Raw genomic sequence first — 22,376 nt, 5'->3', positions numbered from 1 at the left:
CTCTCTCTCTCTCTCTCTCTCTCTCTACCCTGCAGGCAGGTCTTTTGAACAGAAGGCTGATGTGTCTCTTCATGTAGTTTGGGGATAGTTGAGGTAAAGGTGTTGTCAGACGAGAAGTGGAGAACAATGAAAAATGGCCTGGAGTCTTGACAGAGCAAGTCTAATGTGAAAGCTCCTTTGTGTAAGAAAAAATCTTCAGGATAATAGTTAAAAAGTTTAAAAAACAACATTTTTTTTTTCAGTTTATATTTATACCACTGGTCTTCATAATTATACCTAACACAGCTACAAATCTCATCGAGTTACCATATTCTGTTTATAATAATAATTTCACTGTTGTTGGAGTAAACTGAGTTACTCTGAAGTTTATTTTATGAATACAAAGCAATCTTCTGCTTATGTGATCACTTTAAATTGTTAGCTGTTCAAGGCAAGAGGAATCTGTAATGACATTAAAGCTTTCTTCTTCTTTTTTTATTTCCATTTTTGTTGTTGTTTTGTCATTTACCAACAGGGTGTGTGCTTGTACAGCATCAAGCAATAAAGGAAGAATGCAGGTAATCAGGCCCTCAGTTTGAACTTGGATCATTGAGGAAAGTAGGTTAAGTAAAGTCACTGTATTGCTTAACTGAAGTCAGCTGGCTGCCAGATTTAGCAGGAGCTGACAGTTGTAAACACACTCTTATCTAGTGGTTCAGGAGACGCGGGCCATGCAGAGCAGTTAGACGCTGTTGACACAGGTTTCTGTCAGAAAGGGCAACCCTGAGCACACACAGCTTTGTTGATAGCACTGCCAGTTAGTGAGCACAAATGGTTTGTGCGGACACGGGTTTATCTTGAGATGAAAGTCGATTTGAATGCAAAAGTTAACGCCGGATGTTTATAACTTTTGCCTCCATCCACACTGAAAACTTCCTCCCTAACGAGCGCTCACACATGCTAAATATACTCCTTTAAAGGGCGCACTCGGACTGCCACCTTCCTCTCCTGCTCGCGCCTGCACAGGCACACAGTGGGCTATTGTGTCTGAGCTCTCTGGCATCTGGAGAGCAGAAACCCTCTTTGGTGACCTCTGACCTCGGATTGCTGAGAGTCGCAGACTGACGTGAAGCACTCCGAGGGACTTTCAGGTGGCTCAGAGGACATTTTAGGGATCGTTGTATAATGTCGTTTTTTTCTTACGTCTCCACAGTATGAGCTGAGTAGTAAAGATAAGTGAGGAAAAGTGTTTTACACATGTCTTCATAGTGACTTGCAACAACCTGCTGGAGGCGATGAGAAAGATTTGTGTTGTGGTGGTGCATTGTTTTTCACAAAAGTGGTGTAAAGTCGCACAGTGTGAACTCTTTAAATAACATTATTGTGTGCAGCTGTAATGGAAGCACAGGAAAAAGCCTTTTTTTTGACAAGCAACCAAGATAAACTGGTTTGTGGAGTTCAGCAATCAGCTGCACAAGCCAACGCTTCAGGGCTCAAAACAATATTAGATATTTATTTCCTGGATTTGATGGTTTTATTAAGGTGGTTATGTGATTTAAAAAAAACTTCTACCCATTATTCCTGCTGTGTTTCCTTTGTTGGTAGGCATTTATACGAGCACCAGTTTAACCTATCAAGGTAAACAAATGGCCAACGGAAGATCCCGTCTATTTGCTGCTGGTAAAACTTCATGTTTCTCTGTGCCGCCGTGGGGACACCATCACAAAGGACTCCAGCTGGCTCTCTGTAAGAGTGTGTGTGACAGAGACACTGCTGGACAAATGGACTTATCCTGTCCCTCCTACTCCTTTTCTTCCTCTGTCTCGTTCGGCTTTTCCTCTCTGTTGGCCGATCTCTACCCACTCCCCCCAACGGGCAGATCCAAACCCCAAACATGGTGCAGCTGGGCTCAGCTGTCAGTGTTCCACTAACACCCACCACACACACACACACACACACACACACAAACACTCCCCCGTCCCGGCCTTTGTGTTTGTTTGGACGGCAGTGGATTTGCTCTTGGCCTCCGCACGGGGGAGCTCGCTCCTGCTCGGCTCGCCTCTTAAAACCAAACCATCTGCTCTTTGAAGTGGCCCATCACAGATACACAGATTAGAGGCTACAAGGCAGCCGCCTGCTTTCAATCTGTTGCGCTGTGACATGAACACGGTGATTAAAATAAAGGAAACACCTCTGCAGACGCACAAGTGGGACGCAGTGGCCAGCAGAGTCAAAACAAGAGGTGGGCAGCAGGTCTGTTTTTGTTCTGAGGGCTGGAAAAATGAATGGAGGCTGCTTTGTCTCGGGGGAGGGAAGAGGGMTTTTTTTTCTTTGATATTATCAAAGCCAGGGGTGGGGAGAGTGCGCTGCCAAGAAGAGCTGCTATTCACACCAACTTGTCGGCATGGGACTTTTGAAGCATTTGTCAAGAAAGGGATTTGGCAGAGGGCCACTAGAATTTTGTCATTCACAAACTCCCCTCTTCTTTTGGATGACAATGCTCTCAGCAGGCTGCTGCTACCTCTGTGAGGGGGGAAGAAGTGAAATCCCCCCAACCCCATTTCCATTAAGTGAGGAAATTGTCTTTTTCCTTTGCATACAAGCAAATCTTCCTTATTCTGTAATCCAAACTACATTAGAATACAGTTTCCCACATTCATTCTCCAAGGGATTGGTGTATCAGATTCCTGCTTCACTCTGTCCTTGACTCGATGTGTGGGAGTGTAGGGCAGTGTAGCTGTCTTTCATGGCTGCAGGAGGATCAAACTTTTCTTATCATTTTCTATGGAAACTAGAAACCTGACCCCTGCATTATCAGGCCAGTTGTGTGTTCCTCTCGCTTTAGTCAGGATGGAACAAAATTTAAGATCCCACTTGTTTTCATAACTGGAAGTTTAAAAAAAAAACATAAAAGTTAAATCCAACGAAGCCCCCCTGGCACATGGCGGTACATTGACAGCAGCTCCCGACGGATGGAGAGCATCGACAGGAAGTCTGCGGTTTCTCTTGATGTGGAGCGGTTGAAACATTAAGCAAGATGGTGTCGGTGTTATATTCGTGTGTGTCTTCAGGCCTGTACGCGCATGCATGTGTGTGCGTTACGACTCTTGGGTGTGTTTGTTTAACCTGCGTTGGCATTTGAAACCCCTGTCATTCTCTGGAGTCTCTGGCTCTCGCCCTGACAGCTAGGTGGGACACTTCGCGGCGTCTCCAGTTTCATATAGTGCTTTATCGAGCGGATGGAAACCCTCTTCTGTGGGCATGAGGGGAGCATTGACACACAATCACTAACACTCATTTGTGACTTTCAGATGACTTGAGGGGTAAATCTTCTGGAAGTAGCTGACATTTTATCCTTTAAGTCTCCACAGTTAATAGAAGCCAGGACCTAAACTTCTGTCATGTATTCTTTGACAGTCATAGTAATTACTCAAATTATTATGCTGAGACTTCAGTTCTGGGTACGGTATGCTTGATCTTCTCTTTGTATGGCTTTGGCAATGTTTCATACTTTCATTGGATCTCAGTACAACATATGACAATCATCTGTTGGAGAAAATACAGTCAGCCTTTTTAGTTGCCTCATATACCACATTAACAACCTTGTGATCTCATCTCAGTGCCGTCCACTTGAATACTTTCCAGCTTGTCAAAACCCAAGTGAAGTCTTGTCTGCAATCATCCAATCCAGAGGGAGGTGGGAGGGCAGTTGGAGGCTGGTGGATGATAAACTAAAAGCATGAGGTCAGCCCTATGTTTACTTTCACATTAAGGCCTCTGTATGAAACTTTGTTTTGCCTTTTATAAAGACAGAAGGCAAAACAAACAAGATCTCTCTGTAATAGTTTTAGACGTGGCTACGGGTGCTGGGCGTGTATGCCAGTGGTTTTCAGAACGATCTCACCTCGCAAGGATGTTTGTCTTTTGTAGGGATTAAAAAAAATCCAGGAAGCCCGCTGCCCTAGTTCTGCTGCTGAGAGCACGGGGAGCGCGACCTAGTTTCGATGACAGCACCAGTCCGAGGAAGGAGATTCCAAGCCATAATGTTGTTAGGAGATGGCTGGTTTTTGTCGCTCTGTAGACAGGCTGTGTTTTCTTTGTCTGTTAGCGTGTTTCTTTAGACGGGCTTCTGACTCAGGGTGTGTGAGAGCCTCCATTGTCTGCACAGGACCTGTGGCTGTAACATGAGAAGGAGAGAATGCTGACAGAAAGTATGAGTGTGTTACCGAGCACAGCTCCGGTGATTTTTCTCTATAGATATTTACTTAGATTGTATAGAGTTCTCTGACTGATATCTATGAGTCATTGTCTTATTTTTTTCTTTTTCTTTTTTTGTTCAGTCAAAAGTAKAGCTGTTCACCAGCCTTTAATGCAGCCAGCACTATCAATTTGTTTTAGATACAGTGGCTGTCGGGAGGGCTTAGCCATTTAGATCAGTGGGTCAAGTAGCTAACATGCTAATCCTGTTATAGATGCAGTTCTGAGTTGTCAAAGTTGGCTCTAATATYCTGTCTGTTTGACTCCAAAGCTTGGACAAAAAGTTGTTCAAGTGGCATATTGTTCTTTTGGCTGCTCCCTTCTTCAGGAGTTGCCACAGTAGGTAAACTCACATGAAAGATTGTCAGCTGTTTTTCCAAGTGACCTTCCTGACACAACTAGAGCTTGAACCTTGCAGCCTTTTGCTATAACTTGTTTTAGATATTAACCCCACTTCTATAAAGGTTTTGAGTTATTTTAAGATGGGGTCAATCCACTTAAGACCTGTTTAGACTAGCTCATAGAATAGAATAGAATAGAATAGAATAGAATAGAATAGAATAGCTCATCACAACTGTTAGAATTAAACATGATTTGTTAAAACTCAGATTTTTTAAAGGGGGGGGGGGTTATTATGTATTTTTCCAGGGACATAGTTCAATTCTACACCAAAATCAAGTAACTAAGTTAACTTTAGTTGTTATGAAAATGCTGTATATATCAAAAATAAATTTGACTTTGCATCATAGTCTTGAAATTGAAAGAGCCTTGAAATTGGCTGCTGTCTCTTTAAGAACCTCCTACCATTTCGGACACTCCCACTTCAGCATGTTTTCAAACAATGCTTTGGGGGAGGGGCGCTCTGTGGGGCGGGAGCTCAGCTGCAGACTGAGCTTCAGGGAAGAGCTTGGCTGTGGACTGACCTCTAGGGAGGAGCTTTGTGCAAGTAGGCGGTGCTTTGTACTAMCAAGCGGCAGCTTCAAATATCTACCGCAGGAGATTCAAGGACTTCTTAAYCATTCATAAATTAGTCAAAGCAGCAATTTATGTATGTTTATAATGAAGGAATGACATTATAACATGGTGTAAAGCTCCAAAAAGTTGATTTTGCATAATACCCCCCTGACACACACACACAAATAAGATGTTCAGTGTTCATAACCTTTCCACAGAATTGCATTGTAAAATAACTAAACTGTTTAAAATGTTTAAAAAAAAACTTAAAGTTTTAATGTGTATTTTTTGTCTGTTTCTTCTTTACAGTATCATCATGCATCACCACATACAAAAAGACACCACCCCCRGTCCCACCAAGAACCACGCCATCCAAACCGTTCATATCCATAACGGCCCAAAGCAGCACAGAGTCCGCTCAYGACGCCTACATGGACGGGAGCTCGGGCCAGCGAACGGGCATCAGCTCCCAGCCYGGCCTGTCCAACTCCACGGAGAGCATCGACAGCATGAAGGCTCTGACGGCGGCCATAGCGGCAGCTAACGCTCAGGTGCACGGCCCCGCCAGCCAGCATGTCACCAACAGCACCATCACCATCACCGCCACAGCCACCACCGTCACCGCCGACAGCAACGCGCAGAGGGAAGCGCTTCGCAAGTGCCTCTCCATTGGGATTCAGGTTTGTGGACGAGCTTTCAGTTAAAAACCCTACACACGACTCATGGCTGCGGCGTGACAGCTCTTCCTTCTCGTAGGTGGAGCCAGAGGAGGAAGGGCCGACAGAGGAACAGTRTAAATTCCAATCCATAGGAATTCAGGTGGAGGATGAGCGATGGTGAGTAGAGACACAAAGTGAAACTGGATAGGTCTGAAGGGAGGTATGAGGCTCCATGGGAAAAGAGAGGGGTTGGCAAAGTGCACCCCCTCTCCTCCACWGGGGACTCCTCAGCAGCTGTCCCTTGTTCAAGAGAGGTTGGCGTCAGAGTCCGCTCAGCCAGGGGCCCCAAGGCGACAGCTGGGCTAAAGGATGTGGCGGAGTTGAGAAGGTGGAGGGGGCGAGTTGACAGCCATCTGTTGCTCCACGTATTGTGATTCAGACTTTCTTTGAGTCTGTGTGTTTGTGTGTGTTCAGGAAGGAGGAGAGAGGCTGTCAAAAGCARGCTCACCGTTTCAGGACCGCCAGCCTTGTTCAGACTGTTTCATAACCAAGGCCTCWGATGAGGAGGCATTTATGGCTTCTTTGTCCTCCTTTTCATCCACCATCTCGATACAGTGTCCTTCTGTTTGGTGAGAAAAGCTGACCGTTTTGGCATCACAGCACATGTTTCTGTCCTGGAAAGGCGCTATTTATTTCTAGTGTTCAGAAGGAGATCAGCTTTAATCAAAGGTCACCGCAGGGGCCGAGTCGAGCACTTAAAAACACACACATGAACAGTGTCAGAGAATGCGAGGGGGATTTCTCAAAGAGGGAGGTCTCAACTGATTGACCAAGCTCGGATTTCCATGAGTCGCCAAGCCAAATATTAACTCATCCAGACACCTTCTGGTCTGCAGAGGCTGGGATGTTAACACAGCATGGCAGCTGGTGCTTTTCTTTCTGGTTAATGTTTAGAATGTGTTGGACTGTATTTTTCCTTGCTTTATTGTTTACCTGTTTGCCTGCTTCATATGTGAGTGTGTTTTTGTATTCYTCTGCCCCTTAAATTAGATTCCTAGTTATGGTGCCAATCGCATTTGGCTTTGCTTCTGTGTGTCTGTTTAAGGTTTTATACGGAGCAGCTGTATGCCATAATCACCCCCTACTATGTGTTCTAGGAATACCAGATGTTTTGTAAACAGGTTGTTAAAGATAGGAACAAATGTTAAAATTTTTATGACGTGACATTACTAATTAACAAACCTGAAAGTATTGATTTAAGTAATGCCAAATAAACTGAAGAAAGAAATAGAAGTTGAAGAATCGTTTCATTTGTTATGGAGCTTTAAATGAGTAGGTTTGGACTTGTTGGTAACCAAATGGCTTTTATTCCCATGGTGACTAAATCATCACAAACATTTTTTTTTGAAGAGTCAACCTGCATGACAGCAAGCACACTTCAAATAAAAAAAGGCATTCCAAAATTAAAAGATTACTGAAAAGCAGTGATTTAAAGCTGGAATGTAATAAAAACATGAACTTTTTCTGACTTTTCTTGCCTCCTGCYTACTTTCTCAGACTTTATAGTTCCTCTGCTGTCTTAAAACTGGACTTTTTTTTCCCACTTTAAATGCCCTGCACCTTCACATCCTGTGTATTGATATGTCTGTGTATCTGACTGGGCTGTGTTTGGCCTTGCCTCACTCTGCCCCGGCAGGAAGTTGTTAGCGGGCTGATAGAAAGCAAGCTGAGGTCATTAGAACTGAACACCTGCTTGCTGGAGTTATTTTTTAACTGCTCTTCACACATACTCACACATACACACACACAGGGCTGCTGGTATGCACACATTAAAGATCACACACACACACTCTCCCTCTGTTTGATCTGTCCGATGCCACTCCCTTGTTCCTGCTCTCTTTTCTCTTGTTCACAGCAGAGGAGGGGTGAATGGTGGGGAGTAAAGATGAATGGTTGTGGAGGAGTGTTTGTCCGGAGATGGGCTGTGATCGTTTGCATGTGTCACGTTGCGGGCAGGTCAAGCTGCCTGTTCTTGTGTGAAAAGGGTTGTGATCATGTGTTTGTGGGAGAGCATTCACCGAGCTGGATGTTCGATCTCTTTATTTCAGCTCGTTGAAACTGTAAAAAAGGCAAGTGTTTAAGCTTAAGTTGCCACTGATTTGTTTTAGTTTGTCCCTAAATCTGTTTATTTCATTTTGTTTTGGGTTAAAATYGAGCATATTTTACATTAGCAGTAGGCTTGTCCAGTCACCTCACTGTACACTGGTCAGTCCACTACTGTCATGCCACCCAGTAACTCACATTCCTCCATTTATTACTCAGCTAATGAGAAGCTCCACAAAACATAACCAACTGTGTGTGTTTGTTTAACTTTTTCCACACGTGCGTTAATGTTTCGGCTGTCGCACCGAGTTCTGGAGGACTTAGCAAAGCCTGGCAGTCAGTAGCACGTCACTGCGCCAAGTAATACATGGCAGTATCCCAGGTGTGTGAACGGGTGTGTTTTTAATGCCTGCGCCGTGTGTGTTTGTGTGAGTGTTCATTCGGCCTTGCAGCAGCTTTTATGGCGTGACAGATGTTTGCACACTCTATTGCGTCTGAATGAGACAGGTGACAAAACACCCACCCACAGAAAGAGACGTTCCACYCTACAAAAGCTATTCATCGGCGAGGAGGCCGCTYTGATCATGATTTCTGTTTGTCTCTCCAGGGAGCGCTTCCAGATATTGTGTGTTAAAGGGGCAATATCATGTAAAATCAAATTTTGAGTTTTATATCATYTTATAATGTTATACTGTCATAAAAAAACATACCCAAAGCCTTGCTTTGACTCATTCATGCATGTTTGAGAAATCCTGCAGCATTTTTAGGCAGCCATGCTGAGGAGCAAAACGACAGGTGGGGACCAGAAACGCCTCTGGGATGTGTCTCAAAGCTGAGCTTCCTCATCACGGAGCACACCTCCCCACCTCCCAACCCCCTGCCCATGACTCCTGCAGGCTCTCGGCAGTAACAAAGCAAAGTGAAAGTGAAACTTAACTGTCTGCTGCTCTCAACACTACTGCTCACTCAGTGAAACTCTTTTCAGGTTCAAAATATCTTTGAGGAAATGTATTCTCAGATGCCAAGCAAACTGCATCATAGCCTCCCACCCCGCACTGAAATGGGCGAGTCAGAAGCAGAAGGTGGTTCTTAAAGAGACAGAGGCCAATTTCAAGGCATTTAGAAGAGGAAGTGATGAGAAGATGTTTATTTTCTATTTAAACATAAAAGCAGCATTTCAATAACAGATAAAGGTGACATAGATACTTTATTATGGTATAATCTTTAAATGTATGCCTGAGAAACACATAATATTGCCCCTTTAATAGATATTTACTGCTAAAATAAATCAAGTAAAATAATCTCCTTCGCTTTTGCATTTCTCCCTAGTCACCGCAGGATGACCCGGTCCAACAGCGTGACCACGGCGGTGCAGGCAGACCTCGACAACCCGACGAACGCCCCGGAGCTGCCGCCGCGCCCGTACGCCACCATGCCGCGCCAGCACTCCCGAGACGCCGCGACCTCCACGGTGAGCATCCAGGGCTCGGGGAACCACTACCACGCTTGTGCCGGTGACGACTACGGGGAGGTGGGCTTCGACCCTTCCATCCTGCCTCCTCCAGACCCCTGGATGGACAGCGTGCCCGAGCCGGAGTCGGGGGCCTTGGAGGCCGTCAGTCGATCGGTGTGCCCTCGAGACGGTCGCTGGTTCCTGAAGCTGCTACAAGCGGAGACGGAACGTATGGAGGGCTGGTGCAGGCAGATGGAGCAGGATGAGGTGGAGAATGAGCTGCCTGATGAGAGTAAGCTCGACAAAAAAAAAATCTGGTATACTGTGCTATTATGTCTGTTTTTTTAATCCTCCTATCCTCACCTGATTTAGAGAGTGCTGGCATTCCCAGCATTGGACTACAATAGCTGCTTGTTCCTGTCTCAGGCCCTCTGGCCTCCACAGGCATACCGTGCATACTTACATGTATCAATAGGCCACTGCTGGCTGCAACTGCACATGTCTTATAGTTTGTCTCTCACAAGAACAGAGTTCTCTCAGAGCTCCTTCGAGGCAACTATTTGATCTTGAAGTGAGCAYTGCTTGTCTGCTTGCGCCTAAAAGATGCCTGTAAACACAGAAACTCACGTGGTCATACCAGTCTGAACAAACAAGCCTGCAGCAGTTTTTTTTTTTTACCTGTCCTTAACTGTGCAGCTGATGTCATGCTTTACTGAACATGTCATCGCTTATGCAGCACGTGTTTTGGTTCCAGGCAAGAGGTTCTCACACAAGACGCAGAGAAACGAAGGAGAGTGTCTCAAGGTTATGTTTTCCCAGCTCCCACACTACCGGCCGTGCACACACACACACACACACACACACACACACATCCTGAGGGGGCTACTGCAGATTCATTACTCCCCCCTCAGTTTCTGATTCCACAGGCTTCATGCGGTTTGTTGCATGCATCTGCAGTGGTTTTCCATAGAGACAAACAAATCTGTTGCTCTAACTGGTGGAATCTGGTAATGCAGCGCGTCGTGCATTGCAAACGATCGACCTGCCAAACCATACATTTTTACAGTCTTGCAAGGTGGTTTTGACAAAAAAAGACACTTCTACCCTTGTAAATGCCCAATAATTTTCATTWTTGAGGGGGAAAAATTAAGATTTTTGCAAAGATTTCACTTTATTACATTACTGATGCATCTCCCTCTGTGAGTGGTGCAGCATGCCTGCAGTATGCAGCGCTGTGAGTAATTGCAATGTTGAATGTGTGTGTTTGTGTTTGTGTGTGTGTYTGTGCATGCATGTGCGTCTGTGTTTTTCTGCAGTCCTGGGTAAGATCCGCAGTGCAGTGGGGAGTGCCCAGCTGCTGATGTCCCAGAAGTTCCAGCAGTTCCGGGAGCTGTGTGAGGAGAATCTGGTATGTGTCACCTCATCCTCTGCATGCTCCACACAAGCCGCCCCTCCCCCGCTCCCTCTCCTCCTCTTTACGCTGACATCATCCTGCACAAATCATGCTGACAGGCCAACCTAGCAGTCATTTATTGTGCATCTTGTGTAGACATCATGTTTTCGCCATCTTTTGACAATCGATCTCACGGTGTGGAAGCAGGAGCGTGACAAACGACGAATCTTTAAATTCAGTCTCTAATATTAACCCATTGTTGCATCAAGATTTGTGACCCATCACATCGAAACGAGGATTAAGTCTAAAAGTTGAATGTGGAGAATCAGGCAGATACAGTGTTTTGATTAAAACGCTTGCAAAAAATTACATTTTGTCAAAATATAACAAAGAAATGTGTTATCAATATATCATTTCAATGAACTGTCTGAAATATAATCCTAAATTTTTTGAAGTACTTTTTTGAGCATTAGCAACCAAAAACCCGATTTTGAAGAAAAACACCTTAAAATGTTTTTACTATTTGAGGTTTTTTTTTTTTCAAATGACATAAAAAAAATCCTCATTAAAATCACATAAAATTAGGATTTAGACCAAATATTTATGTATTATTGTAACCAACGAGACAAATTAAATAATATCTCTGGATCTACTAATGATATCAGGGTGATCTAAGTAAAAAAAATAGCTTTTAAAGCCAGGAATCTGAAAACATGATTAGGTCATTTTGACCAGATTTGACCTAATCCTCATTTCGATGTGATGGGTCACATTTTATGTAACAGAAAAGAACAGCTATTCCAAAGCTGAGAGAAGGTTTTAATTGTTACAGTTTTAGGAAAAAAAATTGAACTGAATTTGTGTTATTGTGGACCACATAGCCGATGAGATGAAAGGAATACTTGTGCAGCAGACTGGCAAAGTGATGTGTGTTTGATTAAGAGTGTTGAAGAAATCAAAGGCATAAACTGAATACAAGCCAAGAACTCATTACTACATATTACAATACAGTGACAAAGTCTGATAAGCTCTGTGTCATTTAAATTCTAAATACCCTGCCAGACAGCAAAAAGAAAAGACAAAAACTGAGGGATTAGGCATATAAACATGTGTTTGTATGCTTGTCTTCGTGTGTATATCAGAACCCAAATGCGCATCCGCGACCCATCTCCCAGGACCTGGCAGGTTTCTGGGACATGCTCCAGCTGTCCATCGAGAACATTAGCCTGAAGTTTGATGAACTCCACCAACTCAAAGCCAACAACTGGAAACCTCTGACTCCCCCAGAAATCCAGGTGCAAAACACTTATGGCAAAAAAAAAAATTAACGTAAAAACTCATTTTACTGTCTAAATAATTGAACTCATTCTAAATTTTGGAATGCTTGAATAACCTGCATGTTCTCTGCCGTCATTGCTGTAAACGTTGAGCCATGAAAGTCAAAGCTGAGCGTTGGATGCAGCATGCAGATGTGTTTTGTATACGGTCATGTCGCCTGCCTGACGCCACTACTTGTGTGTTTTGTTCTGTCTTGTTGTTGACAGTGAGCTGCTTTACAGAAGCTACTCTACCTGCCATGCACCGTTGGGGCCTGTGCATCTCCAATGGTCTTTTACCTCACACAGTGGCCACCATCGTGCTCTCTTACCCCACATAAATGGCTGCCACTCCGAACCATCATTGCATGCTCTCATGTTAGCCGCCGACTGCTAAATCTAACCTTCATTCAAAGCGGAGTTGCATCATCGCTCGTCATTGTGTTTAGCTGAAGGAGTCGGTGGTCCAACTTTAAGACTGTTTATCATTCCCATCCAGGAGAGAAGGATGCCCCCTCCTGTGCCAAAGAAGCCCCTGAAGGGCCACCCGCCTCTGGCTAGGGATCGCTCTCTGGAGAGCTCTGAGCGCCAGCGCCTGGAGGCTCGCAAACGCCTGCTAGCTGCCAAACGGGCCGCGTCAGTGCGGCAGAGCTCCGCCACCGAGAGCGCAGACAGTATCGAGATTTATATTCCCGAGGCTCAGACCAGACTCTGAAACACGTAGACATATATTCACTTGTGTAAAACTCTACACTGTTCCATAAACTCAAGTATTAGCACTGAATAGCAGGGTGCTAACATAAACACGTTTTTTTTTTGCCGACTTTTCAGATCACTGTGGGGTCAGGCACCCTGGAACCTCTCAACAAGAAATGTACATTTACAGCTTTTATTTAGTTATTAATATATCTTCCCTCACCTCCTCCCAGCTTTGATGTAGCAAACCCAATTCTTTTTGTACCTCATTCTGTTCCTCACAACTTCAAATTTACCAAGCAAACCCACTTTTTATGACCAGATGTTACAAAGTAGGCCTTGTGTATCGCAGCAGTGATGCCTCTCACGAAAATTAGTGTTTGGTTCTGAGAGTCACCCAAGTGATTTTCTAATAGGTCAAACAGTATGGTAAACGAAACAACTGGGCTGTTTTAGTCCTGTCTGTTACAACTTTCTGAGGCCAACCCTACATGGAAGTTTTTTTTTTTTTTTTTTTTTTTTTTTTTTTTTTTTCATTTTGATGTGAGGCAGAGAGGAAAATATGGGTGTCTGCCAAGAGAGAAAATCATTGAACGGCTCACTGTTGGAAAGAGCCACAAGTTTAATCTGTGTGTTTGAGTGGCAGAGCGAGCGTGAGCTGAATGTGTGTTTTCATTCAGATTTTAAAGTGCTTCCTATTTTTTTTCCGAAAGCCTAAGGGGTGTTACTTGTAACTGACCCCTAAAGGTAGCAGTACCATCAAACTGTAGACCGTCTAGCCGCCCTGTCTCGTTTTCAACACGTTTGTATAAAAGACATTGGGTACGACACGATCCGCATGCTGACTCTTCGTTTTTGTGTTTCTTTAACACCTAACCAGTGTTGTGTTCACAGTCCTCTGTGTAACAGACTAAGCTAAAATATTTACTACAGTACTGTAGTTGTATTATATTTTATTATGTCATTTTTTTGAAGCCAAGAAAGGTTTCTTGGTAGTATTGAGAATACTAAACCGAAAAGGGATTATTTCTCCTCACTGTGTGTGCACTATCTCTGCCTCCAAACAAAGCAATTATTGAAGGTCGTACAGAAAAATAAAATCCTCTTTTTAATATTTTGTATTTTTATTTTATTGATGGGAAGAAAAACGACTGTTTCTGGACATTGTGATTAATATTATTATTATTATTATTATTATTATTATGCACTGATAACAAGGCCCTTATACTGTGTCTGTGTTTTTATTTGATTGTTTTATTATTATTATTTTGGCATGACAGGCAACTTTTTCGTTCTTTTTTTGTCTTTTCGTTTCAGTGATCAGCCTTAATTTCAAATGTGATAGTTGAGCACAACAGCAGTCTCAGGGTAAGAGGCGTGTTGAGTGCATGCATGTGTGTTTCATGCGAGGCTGAGTGTGTGTGTCTGGGATGTGTGACCCACGATTTTGTGTCTTGTTGTGTATATATAATCCCTGGCATCGGGATAGGCCATGATTTCCTAATGAAGAAAAACGTGTTCATCTCGTGAACAACGTCCCTGTCGGACAGCTTAGTCAAACTTTCTTCAGTGTAACAAAGTGTTTCTGTCAGCTGCTTGAATGTGGAGACGATCCTAATTTAATCTGGTTTACGTTGGGTTTTCAGTAAAACCATTTTTTGTGTTTTCAGTAATGACCTAACGAAGCGTGTGCCATTCGATAGGCAAGGATGCAGTCGCTCCTGCTATTTGTCCGTATTGACCAGTTCAAGTTTTCAATCAAAGGTGTTTGTTTAAGAAGGAAGTGATGATGTACGATTTGTATTTTCAGTGAAATTCTAGAGGGTTTATATAAGAAGTCATGTAACTCGATGCCATTTTATGTCGATATGTATTTTTACTTTGACACTTGTACCTTTTACTGAATTGTCTCATATAATTGATTCTCTATTTGTTTCTTATATTAACATATCGATATAATGCTTCTAGTATAGCCGGGAGTTAGAAGCCAGAATGTTGAACTGTGGACACTCCAGCAATTCTGAAGCTCGTGATGTAGAAAAAGAGAAACACTCGAATAAACATTTGTACATAAATGAATGTTTCCCTATGTAAATGTAAACTAAAATCACACAAATAGCATATTAAGCAGATATACATTTTGTAATTAATGTTATTACACAGTTGATGTTTATGGCACGTGTATGAGCTCTTATCAGCATTAAAAAAATTATATATTGCCATTTATTTTCATGTGTTAATTCCCCCCCCACCCATCTGCACATATGTTTTTAATTGGAATATAATTAAAAAGATTAGTAGGCTGTTTTTTTTTAGGCGTTTCCCCTTCCGCAGGGGCAGGTCCCCATAATTAGACAGCAGTCCTGACGCTCCTGTACACACAGCTTCTGGTGGTGATTTGTCATTCGCGCATCAGTCATGCGGAGAGGAGGCCCGTTGGCCTCGGTGGGCAGGATTATGGTTAAGGGGGGCGTGCAGTGATGAGGCAGTGGATGCTGCCTTTGTGTATGACCTCAAGCCTGAGTCAGTTCGCTCATGGTCTACCATGGTGGGCTACGAATACTCACTGTGTCCCTGGAGGTCTGTTTAAACCTCCTTTTTTTCCCCTTAGTGATTACATCACTCAGCTTAGACTGAACCTCAAACCAAAATTCCTGTCACTTTGACAGGAAACAAAGAGTGGAAAACTCGTAATGCTTTCTTTAACTTGTAATGCCAGCAGGTACAAAACCTCACCTTTTATCTTCAAGCTTTATATATATATATGCGGAATTCTGTCACATTTTTATGGCAGTGGTTTCCTTTATCAAACACACACACCAAAAACAAGTGGTTCAGCTTCATAGAAGATAAATAAAACGTCACCCTGAAGCTTGAGGATGGCAACAGGAGCAGAACYGGACAGCTGTCTGCTCCGTCTTCCACCTCTGCTGCAGTCCAGCCATTGAGATGTAGACGCATCCACCCCCGCCAGCAAGAGAACTGCTGATGCTGCCATTTGCTGGTGTTAATTTATGCAGGATTATGCTAATCAGCGGGAGCTGTTGTAAACCTCTCACACCCAGGAATGCCTCTGAATGCCTGCAGAAAGACGAGTGCCGCAGCACTTCTTCCTGTATTTATCTACCAAGCATCCCAAATCTGCTCAATCTTAAAGGAGAAACATGCTATTTTTTTAATTCAGTAGGATTGACTAAAATGCCACATATTATAGGAACACAAATGATCAAATGTGAGATGTAGAAAAAAAACTTTATTTGAATCCCATGTGACCCCTATTCGCCACAAACATTGCACAGTATGAAAAGAAATCACATCATTGGGCATCATGTCACATTGGCTATACATGAGATCCTATTAGAAATGAAAATGCTTGTTTTTGGTGATTTAAAAAAAGCTCTTTGTAAGGTTGCTGAAAATAAAAGATCTCTGTAGTGTTCTAGTTTTCCAGTTCACTGGCCGTCGTCTTTTTTTTTTTCTCCGCTGAGTGATGGGGTGAAGGTTCTGCTTGAGAACCTGCTACATTGGTCATCTGAAATATCCCTTGGTATAAAAAAAAAACTTCAAATAAAAGCAGAGTTTTTATTCTTTTAAAACAGCTAAAAGTAAATTACAAAAAAACTATACTCATTAAAACAAACATTTTCTACAGTAGTGAATACGTTTTCCATCTGATGCCAAGAGCAAATTATGTTTTAAGACAATGAGATGACCTTCCTCTGCCTTTTAGTGTGCAAACAAACGAGGCAGACCAATCAGGAACTGATCTCTGAAATGTTGAACCGTAAACGTGTGGATGCGACCCGTCTGTTCTAGTTCTGTCTCTTTTATAGAAAGGCGAGATTTAGTGTAATGGAAATCRGGACAGACAGGCAGCATTTCTTTGATAACATTGTTTTTGGTCCCCGTGTGCAAATAAAATACACATGTAGATACATACGCATGTATATGAAATGACTAAACTTACAGCCAAGGCACCTTGATACAGTTTCTTTTTCTATTAAAAAAAAACTAAAAAAAAAAAAAAACATCCTTGTCGAACTGATTGGTATACCAAAAGTAGAAATGATCAGGTGTTTCGTGTGGATTTGTTCTGTTTGGCGCAGACGAGTCACTGACGTGAGGACTTCCACAGCTCCAGACACACAGTCAGTCTCAGGCCCCTCCCTCTCCTTTAGGAGACCAGCTGTTTGGCTTGCAGCTCCATCTCTGCAGCTCGTTTGAGGGCCACGTCCACCAGGAGCTGGAAGCCACTGAAGTCTTGTGTGAGGTCTGGCGGGGTCGGGGGAGGGGTGTTAAAGAGCCCGCTGCGGGGGCTCAGGTTGCCCTCCACGCCGGCGCCGCCGAGGATGGTGGCGGCGGCGGCGSCAAACGGGTACCCCTCGTCCCGGCACCGGAGCAGCGCCTGCGCCGACTGCAACAGCTCGGCCGCCCTGTCGCAGTTCATGCCCGACACCGGCGGGTGGGGGGCCGCCACGGTGGTGTGACAGATGACGGAGGGCCGGTTTGGAACGAGYCCCGAGGAGGAGGACGTCAGAGAGGGCGCAGCGGGGGACACGGTCTTCCTCAAGACGCCGGGCACGGCGGGGTCGAAGCCGGAGGGGTGCAGGGCGCGCTTGTCGCAGCCCTCCTCGGGGCCCGACGCCGGGGGGCTGCTGTGCTTCGGGGACTGCGAGCTGTCGGAGAAGCTGTCGCCGCTCTTGCTGCCCTTCCTGGAGATGGTGAACTGGTTCGGGTCTTTGCCGTCTTTTCTCAGCATCTCGGGGAGGAGGCGTCGCCGGGCGTTAATGAACCAGTTGCACACCTGGGAGGAAGGGAAACAACAACAACAAAAGGCATGCAGTGAGAAAGCTGTGTTGTGTTTTGCCTTGCAATCTGAAATAATAATAAAAAAAATCTGCTGGTAGACTTATCACCAGGTGCTGTTTGCGCAACAGTAAACTCCAGCTATTACATCCTATTTATCTTATTAGTAAAATAACATGTTCTTCTCCAAGTTCAAAACTTTGATTTCCTGCATTTTAAAACGTTTTGAATCAGAATTTGTCACCGCACTAATGACAGTCGTCTCCCATTTCTTTTGACTTTTTGTTCTCGCTCCTTCAGGCTAGCCGTAACTGGCTCATGGACGCCTGTAACTCTAACTATGTAAATGACTCTGCATTGTTCCCAGACAGCTGGGATGGAACGGGGCTGGAGGGAGGGAAATTCCTGTCCAAACGTCTCAGCCAAACCCACAGCACCCGAGGAGTCGAGTTTACTCGCGTTGCCCTGTAGACTTTGTGTTGCAGCGCTGAGCTGGTTTGGATGACCTTCAATTCACTACTGACGTYTTTTTGTTTGCCATCTTGACAGGAAATGATTCAGTTAGGCTCACACTTGTTTCTTTATGAGTTCTACAGTGGATTTTTTTTCCCTCCCCGCTGCTGTGGTTTGCTGAAGGGTAAAGCTCATATAACCCCTGTTTTCTGGTAGTGTGAGTTCATACCTGCAACGTGGACAGCTGAGTCTGCTTGGAGAGGAGGGCTTTCTCCTGCTCGGACGGGTAAGCGTTGTAACGGTGCTCGTACAGCCAGTCCCTGAGGATCTGGACCGACTCCTTGGGCAGGTTCCCCCTCCGCTTCCTCTTCCCGTTGCTCCCGGCGCTCGAGGACAGGTCCAGGGGAGCGTCCACGCTGTCCTCGTCGTCGGTCTCGCTCCCCGACGGCATCGTCAAACCTGCGCAGGGGGGACGAGGACAGAGAAGACCCTCTTTAGCGCCAAACGGGCCGTGTGGCGAGGCAGCTGATGTGTCAGAAGCGAGCTGTCAAGTTCAGCCATGTGATTCATAGAAGGAAGAGGAGGAGGCGGGAGTATCACAAAAGGGCTGATGCTGTGTCGGTCACAGAACCTGCCTCAACAAACAGGCCAGACTGAGAGTACAGGAAGACGAGATTCTTTTTTTGTCCACAGAGAGCAGCAGATTACAGCCTTCTAGTTTGGATTTAATCAAAATCACATGGTCAAACATGGCCTTTGAATCGCTTGTGCAGCGTAGCTCCAACGAAAGACAGTCCACATGTTTCTAAAACCTTCCTTTAAGCCTCTAATTAACCTGGTGTGCAGCTTATATTTAAAGAAAATGCTCCAACAGATTCAGATGGGGGGGGGGGGGGGGGAGCTTCTGTAAGAAACCTACATGTTTGGAAGATTTAATTGGGTCAGTTAGGACCAACACAGAGACGAACCATACCCCCAACTCCAAAACACAAGGTTTCATTCAAGTTCACGCAGTCTGCACTTGAGCAAAGAAAAAAAAAGTAGTGAGAAATGAGTAAAGAAAGTCCCCCCACCCCCCCACCCCCAAAAAAAGAAAAAAAAAGTCTGAGTGGCCAACAGGATGAGGTAATTACGTAGACTTGAGGGGGGTGAGGGGGGGAGGGGAGACCTGTTGCAAATCAGCGTCTCCAGACTAAACAAAAGAAGCCAGCAGCGCTGCGTGCTTCTTTGTACGCGATTCAAAAAGTTTCCACAGCGCCAACAGCGAAGTTTACCGTAAACCCGACACCTCCTGAAACACCACAACCGAGCAGAAAAGTGCCACAGCCCCGGACAGAGAAGCCGCTTTATGTTAAGTTTAACACAACTCGCGAGAGGGTTTCCATTGTGTGTGCGCGAGCGTGCGTGGACTGCACCACGAGGTCTCTGAACTGCAGCAGCAACTTCCCACAATGAGGTCAGGATGAACATTAGCCCACATTTAGGATTTGTCCCATTAAACACGCTCCACCACTAAATAAATAAAATAAAATAAACACAGACATGAGCGGACTTTTAAAACGTCCAACGAGCCCCAACAACTTTAGCTTTAAATCAACAATTGACCGCGTTGTCACAAAATCTCCGTCCTGTTAGCGCCGTTTCGTGCGTGTTGTTGCTGATTTTACAAAACAATAAGTCTCCTTTTTGAAAATAAAATTTTTAATTCGTCACAAAGTTAGTTTAATCGCATAGTGGGGTCGAAATAAATACACCACACGACAGTTTGTGAACAAAACTAGCATAAAACGGCTAATAATAATAATATAATAATAATAATAATAATAGAAGAACCATAACGACTTTTTGACATGACGCCAGCACATGGCAGGAAAAAAGCCCCCCTGTCATGTCTGGAAAGGAAACAATAGGCTGCGTGGTTTGCATACGAGGGGGAAATAGCTGTGTTTAACATTACCCAAGCTGACTCAAAGACCATTTTTATTAATCGAACAACCCCCCTAAAAACACCCCCACTTACCCTTTTTCGACTTCATCTCCGTCCGAAGATTCCCAGTAATTCCTCGCCAAGCGCAGAAGAGAATTCTCTTGTTGTTTTTCGTCTTTGCTCCAGCGTGTATCCGAAAATCATCCAAAGGAAAAAAAAGAAAGAAAGAAAGGAAAGCCCCTTCCTTTATTTTCCCCCGCTTGAATATATATTTTATCTGTCCCTCTTCTTGTCCTTGTTTGGAGTCTTGGTGGTGATGAGGAGGAGGAGGAAGAGTAATGGGGGGGTTACCTGAGATCTGTGTGTGCGTCCCTTCGGCTCACAGCCCTTTCCTCATTGACTGTGTGTGTGTTTGATCCTGAAACTGGGTGACAGCTATCTTTGACAGCTGCGTGACTCAACGCAGAGATCCTCCCACCATGTAGAACAGAAGGGGGGGGGGGGGGGGGGTCTCTGACATCAGCTTGGCTTGTTCTAATGACATGAATACGGTTTCGTAAAGCTTTAAAAAATATATGTAAACTCTTATGTTGTGAATGTTACGCACAGAGGAGGGGTAACAAAAACAACAACAGGCTGCTGAAGGAGCACTGCGGACTCTGTGAAAAACCAGTCTTGCTGCGGGCAAGGATTTTTCTTTTCGACTTTATTTCCTTTCTCCTGCTACAGACATTATTTTTGTTCATTTGAACTGACCTAAATTGTCGCATGTTTATCGGAGACCACAGATTCCCCCGATTCTATTGCGTCACTGCTGAAAAATAATTATATTTAACCCCCCTCCCTGCTGTTTGTGTCATTTCATTTTAAATATTTGTTTTTTTTAAAAAAATAGTTAAGCAGATGTAGTAGCGTTAAGTGATCCAGCCTCTCATCAGTTGGAGGTTATGGTGCACCAGTCCAGGTTACTAAAGCAAAAACAAGACGGCAAACTGCGGGAGTGGGGGACGATCAATGCCTTCATTTGTATGCGCCGCAGAACCCTGCGACAGCTGCTGCTGTGGCAGCGTCTCTTCGCATGAATTTGCTCCAAACAAGTCCCTCCTTGAAGCGAAATGTCGCCCTCTCGAGGTCACGTTCAGAACTGCGTTTGGGCACAGAAAATCTGAGGTCCTCGGGCTCCCTCTGGTGGCCAATACGTCGCTGTGCAACCCGGGTTCCACATAAAGACAGAGGGGGAAATGAGTCTTTATATTGTTGTTGTTGTTGTTGTTGTTAAACAAATGTGGCAGCAATATTAAAAAGTTGGCCAGTTTGAACTAAGAACAGAACAGGCTATTTCAGTATATTTATGAAAATATGATAATACAGAAGCAACGAATAAGAAAACAAATGCAAAATCTGCATTTTAAGTGGGCCGGTACACACCACCTCGCAGTAGCATAACTTCTAATACTTACGCCTCGGCTTACCGGAACTTTTTTTTTCCTGAGTCTGGTGCGTATTGGCACTTTTTCTGTTGTTGTAACAGGCGTTATGTCAACCTGCTGCAAGTTTGAGCTCTGGACCGCGCAGGCCGAAGAAAAAAAGAAAAGGAGCGCACATGCTCTCTATCGGACTGTAACCAGTGCGCTCTTCTCGCACACAGACTGAACTGAGGAACAGAAAAACGAGACACAAAATGGTAGCGCTTTGTCCGCCATTACTAGCATAAAAAAATCTGTCGGCCCACAATGCATTATGGGATATGGTAAGCCGGGAAGGATCCATCGGACCAGTCCTTCAATTCGGGGCAAAGAAGTTTTTGGATTTGGACAGCTTCCGTCGTGGCTCTGTGACGTAAGCGGCCTACAAATTCGGCCTTTGGAGGACCCGGCCACCTGTTTTGGACACAGCCAAGAAAAACCATCACTTCCTTGTCATTACTCTTCTTTAGTGATGGGGCTTGGTAATGTTTAAAACTGTTAAACACTGCCACCAACTGTTCAGGAGGATTATTACACCCATAAATGTTTCACTGTGGAAGCGGCGTGTACAGCAAGGTGGCCAATGGGGTGGCCAAAGATTTTGTTACAGGCATCCATGGCCACCCCTTGGCTCTGCTCCTGAGGGAACACACAAATTAAGGCAAAATAAGCACTTTTCCAAAAATGTTTTAAAGTATAAAACATATTAAACTAATTCAGAGGACAACGATGTTTAAACGATGCCTTTGGTAAACTTAGAGAACCAAAAATAATATTGATAATATTCAAGTAAGTTTGGAATCTTGGGGGAAAAGCCAGTAGTGCACATCATCCCAGAAAACTTTACAGTAAATACATTCATAAAATGATCTGTTGACTGAATGTTACCATCCCAAAATGAACAGATATATATT

At 44.3% G+C, this 22,376-nt stretch overlaps 2 protein-coding genes across 2 annotated transcripts in view; one reads left to right on the top strand and one right to left on the bottom strand.

The window, feature by feature from the left end:
- LOC106534655 (disks large-associated protein 1) overlaps positions 1-15,032 on the top strand; it is a gene marked incomplete at its 5' end in the record, with an annotated part of 28,774 nt that extends 13,742 nt beyond the window's left edge. The window contains 6 exon segments of the mRNA XM_014031357.1: positions 5,500-5,870; positions 5,947-6,026; positions 9,282-9,697; positions 10,722-10,813; positions 11,941-12,093; positions 12,614-15,032. Coding sequence (XP_013886811.1) covers positions 5,500-5,870; positions 5,947-6,026; positions 9,282-9,697; positions 10,722-10,813; positions 11,941-12,093; positions 12,614-12,829 — 1,328 coding nt within the window.
- A 1,011-nt stretch (positions 15,033-16,043) lies between these two features.
- Positions 16,044-20,451, bottom strand: tgif1 (TGFB-induced factor homeobox 1). The gene is made up of 3 exons (XM_014031358.1): positions 20,090-20,451; positions 18,299-18,528; positions 16,044-17,614 (listed from the first exon to the last, which is right to left on the bottom strand). Exons 1-3 carry the CDS (start codon positions 20,103-20,105, stop codon positions 16,985-16,987), a joined length of 876 nt encoding a protein of 291 aa, XP_013886812.1. The 5' UTR covers positions 20,106-20,451; the 3' UTR covers positions 16,044-16,984.
- Positions 20,452-22,376: the final 1,925 nt, after the last annotated feature.

This window comes from Austrofundulus limnaeus, unplaced genomic scaffold (genome assembly GCF_001266775.1).
Source record: "Austrofundulus limnaeus strain Quisiro unplaced genomic scaffold, Austrofundulus_limnaeus-1.0 Scaffold1236, whole genome shotgun sequence".
Lineage (NCBI taxonomy): Eukaryota > Metazoa > Chordata > Actinopteri > Cyprinodontiformes > Rivulidae > Austrofundulus > Austrofundulus limnaeus.
The sequence above is the reverse complement of the archived record's forward strand: the minus strand, read 5'-3'. Positions and strand labels throughout refer to the sequence as shown.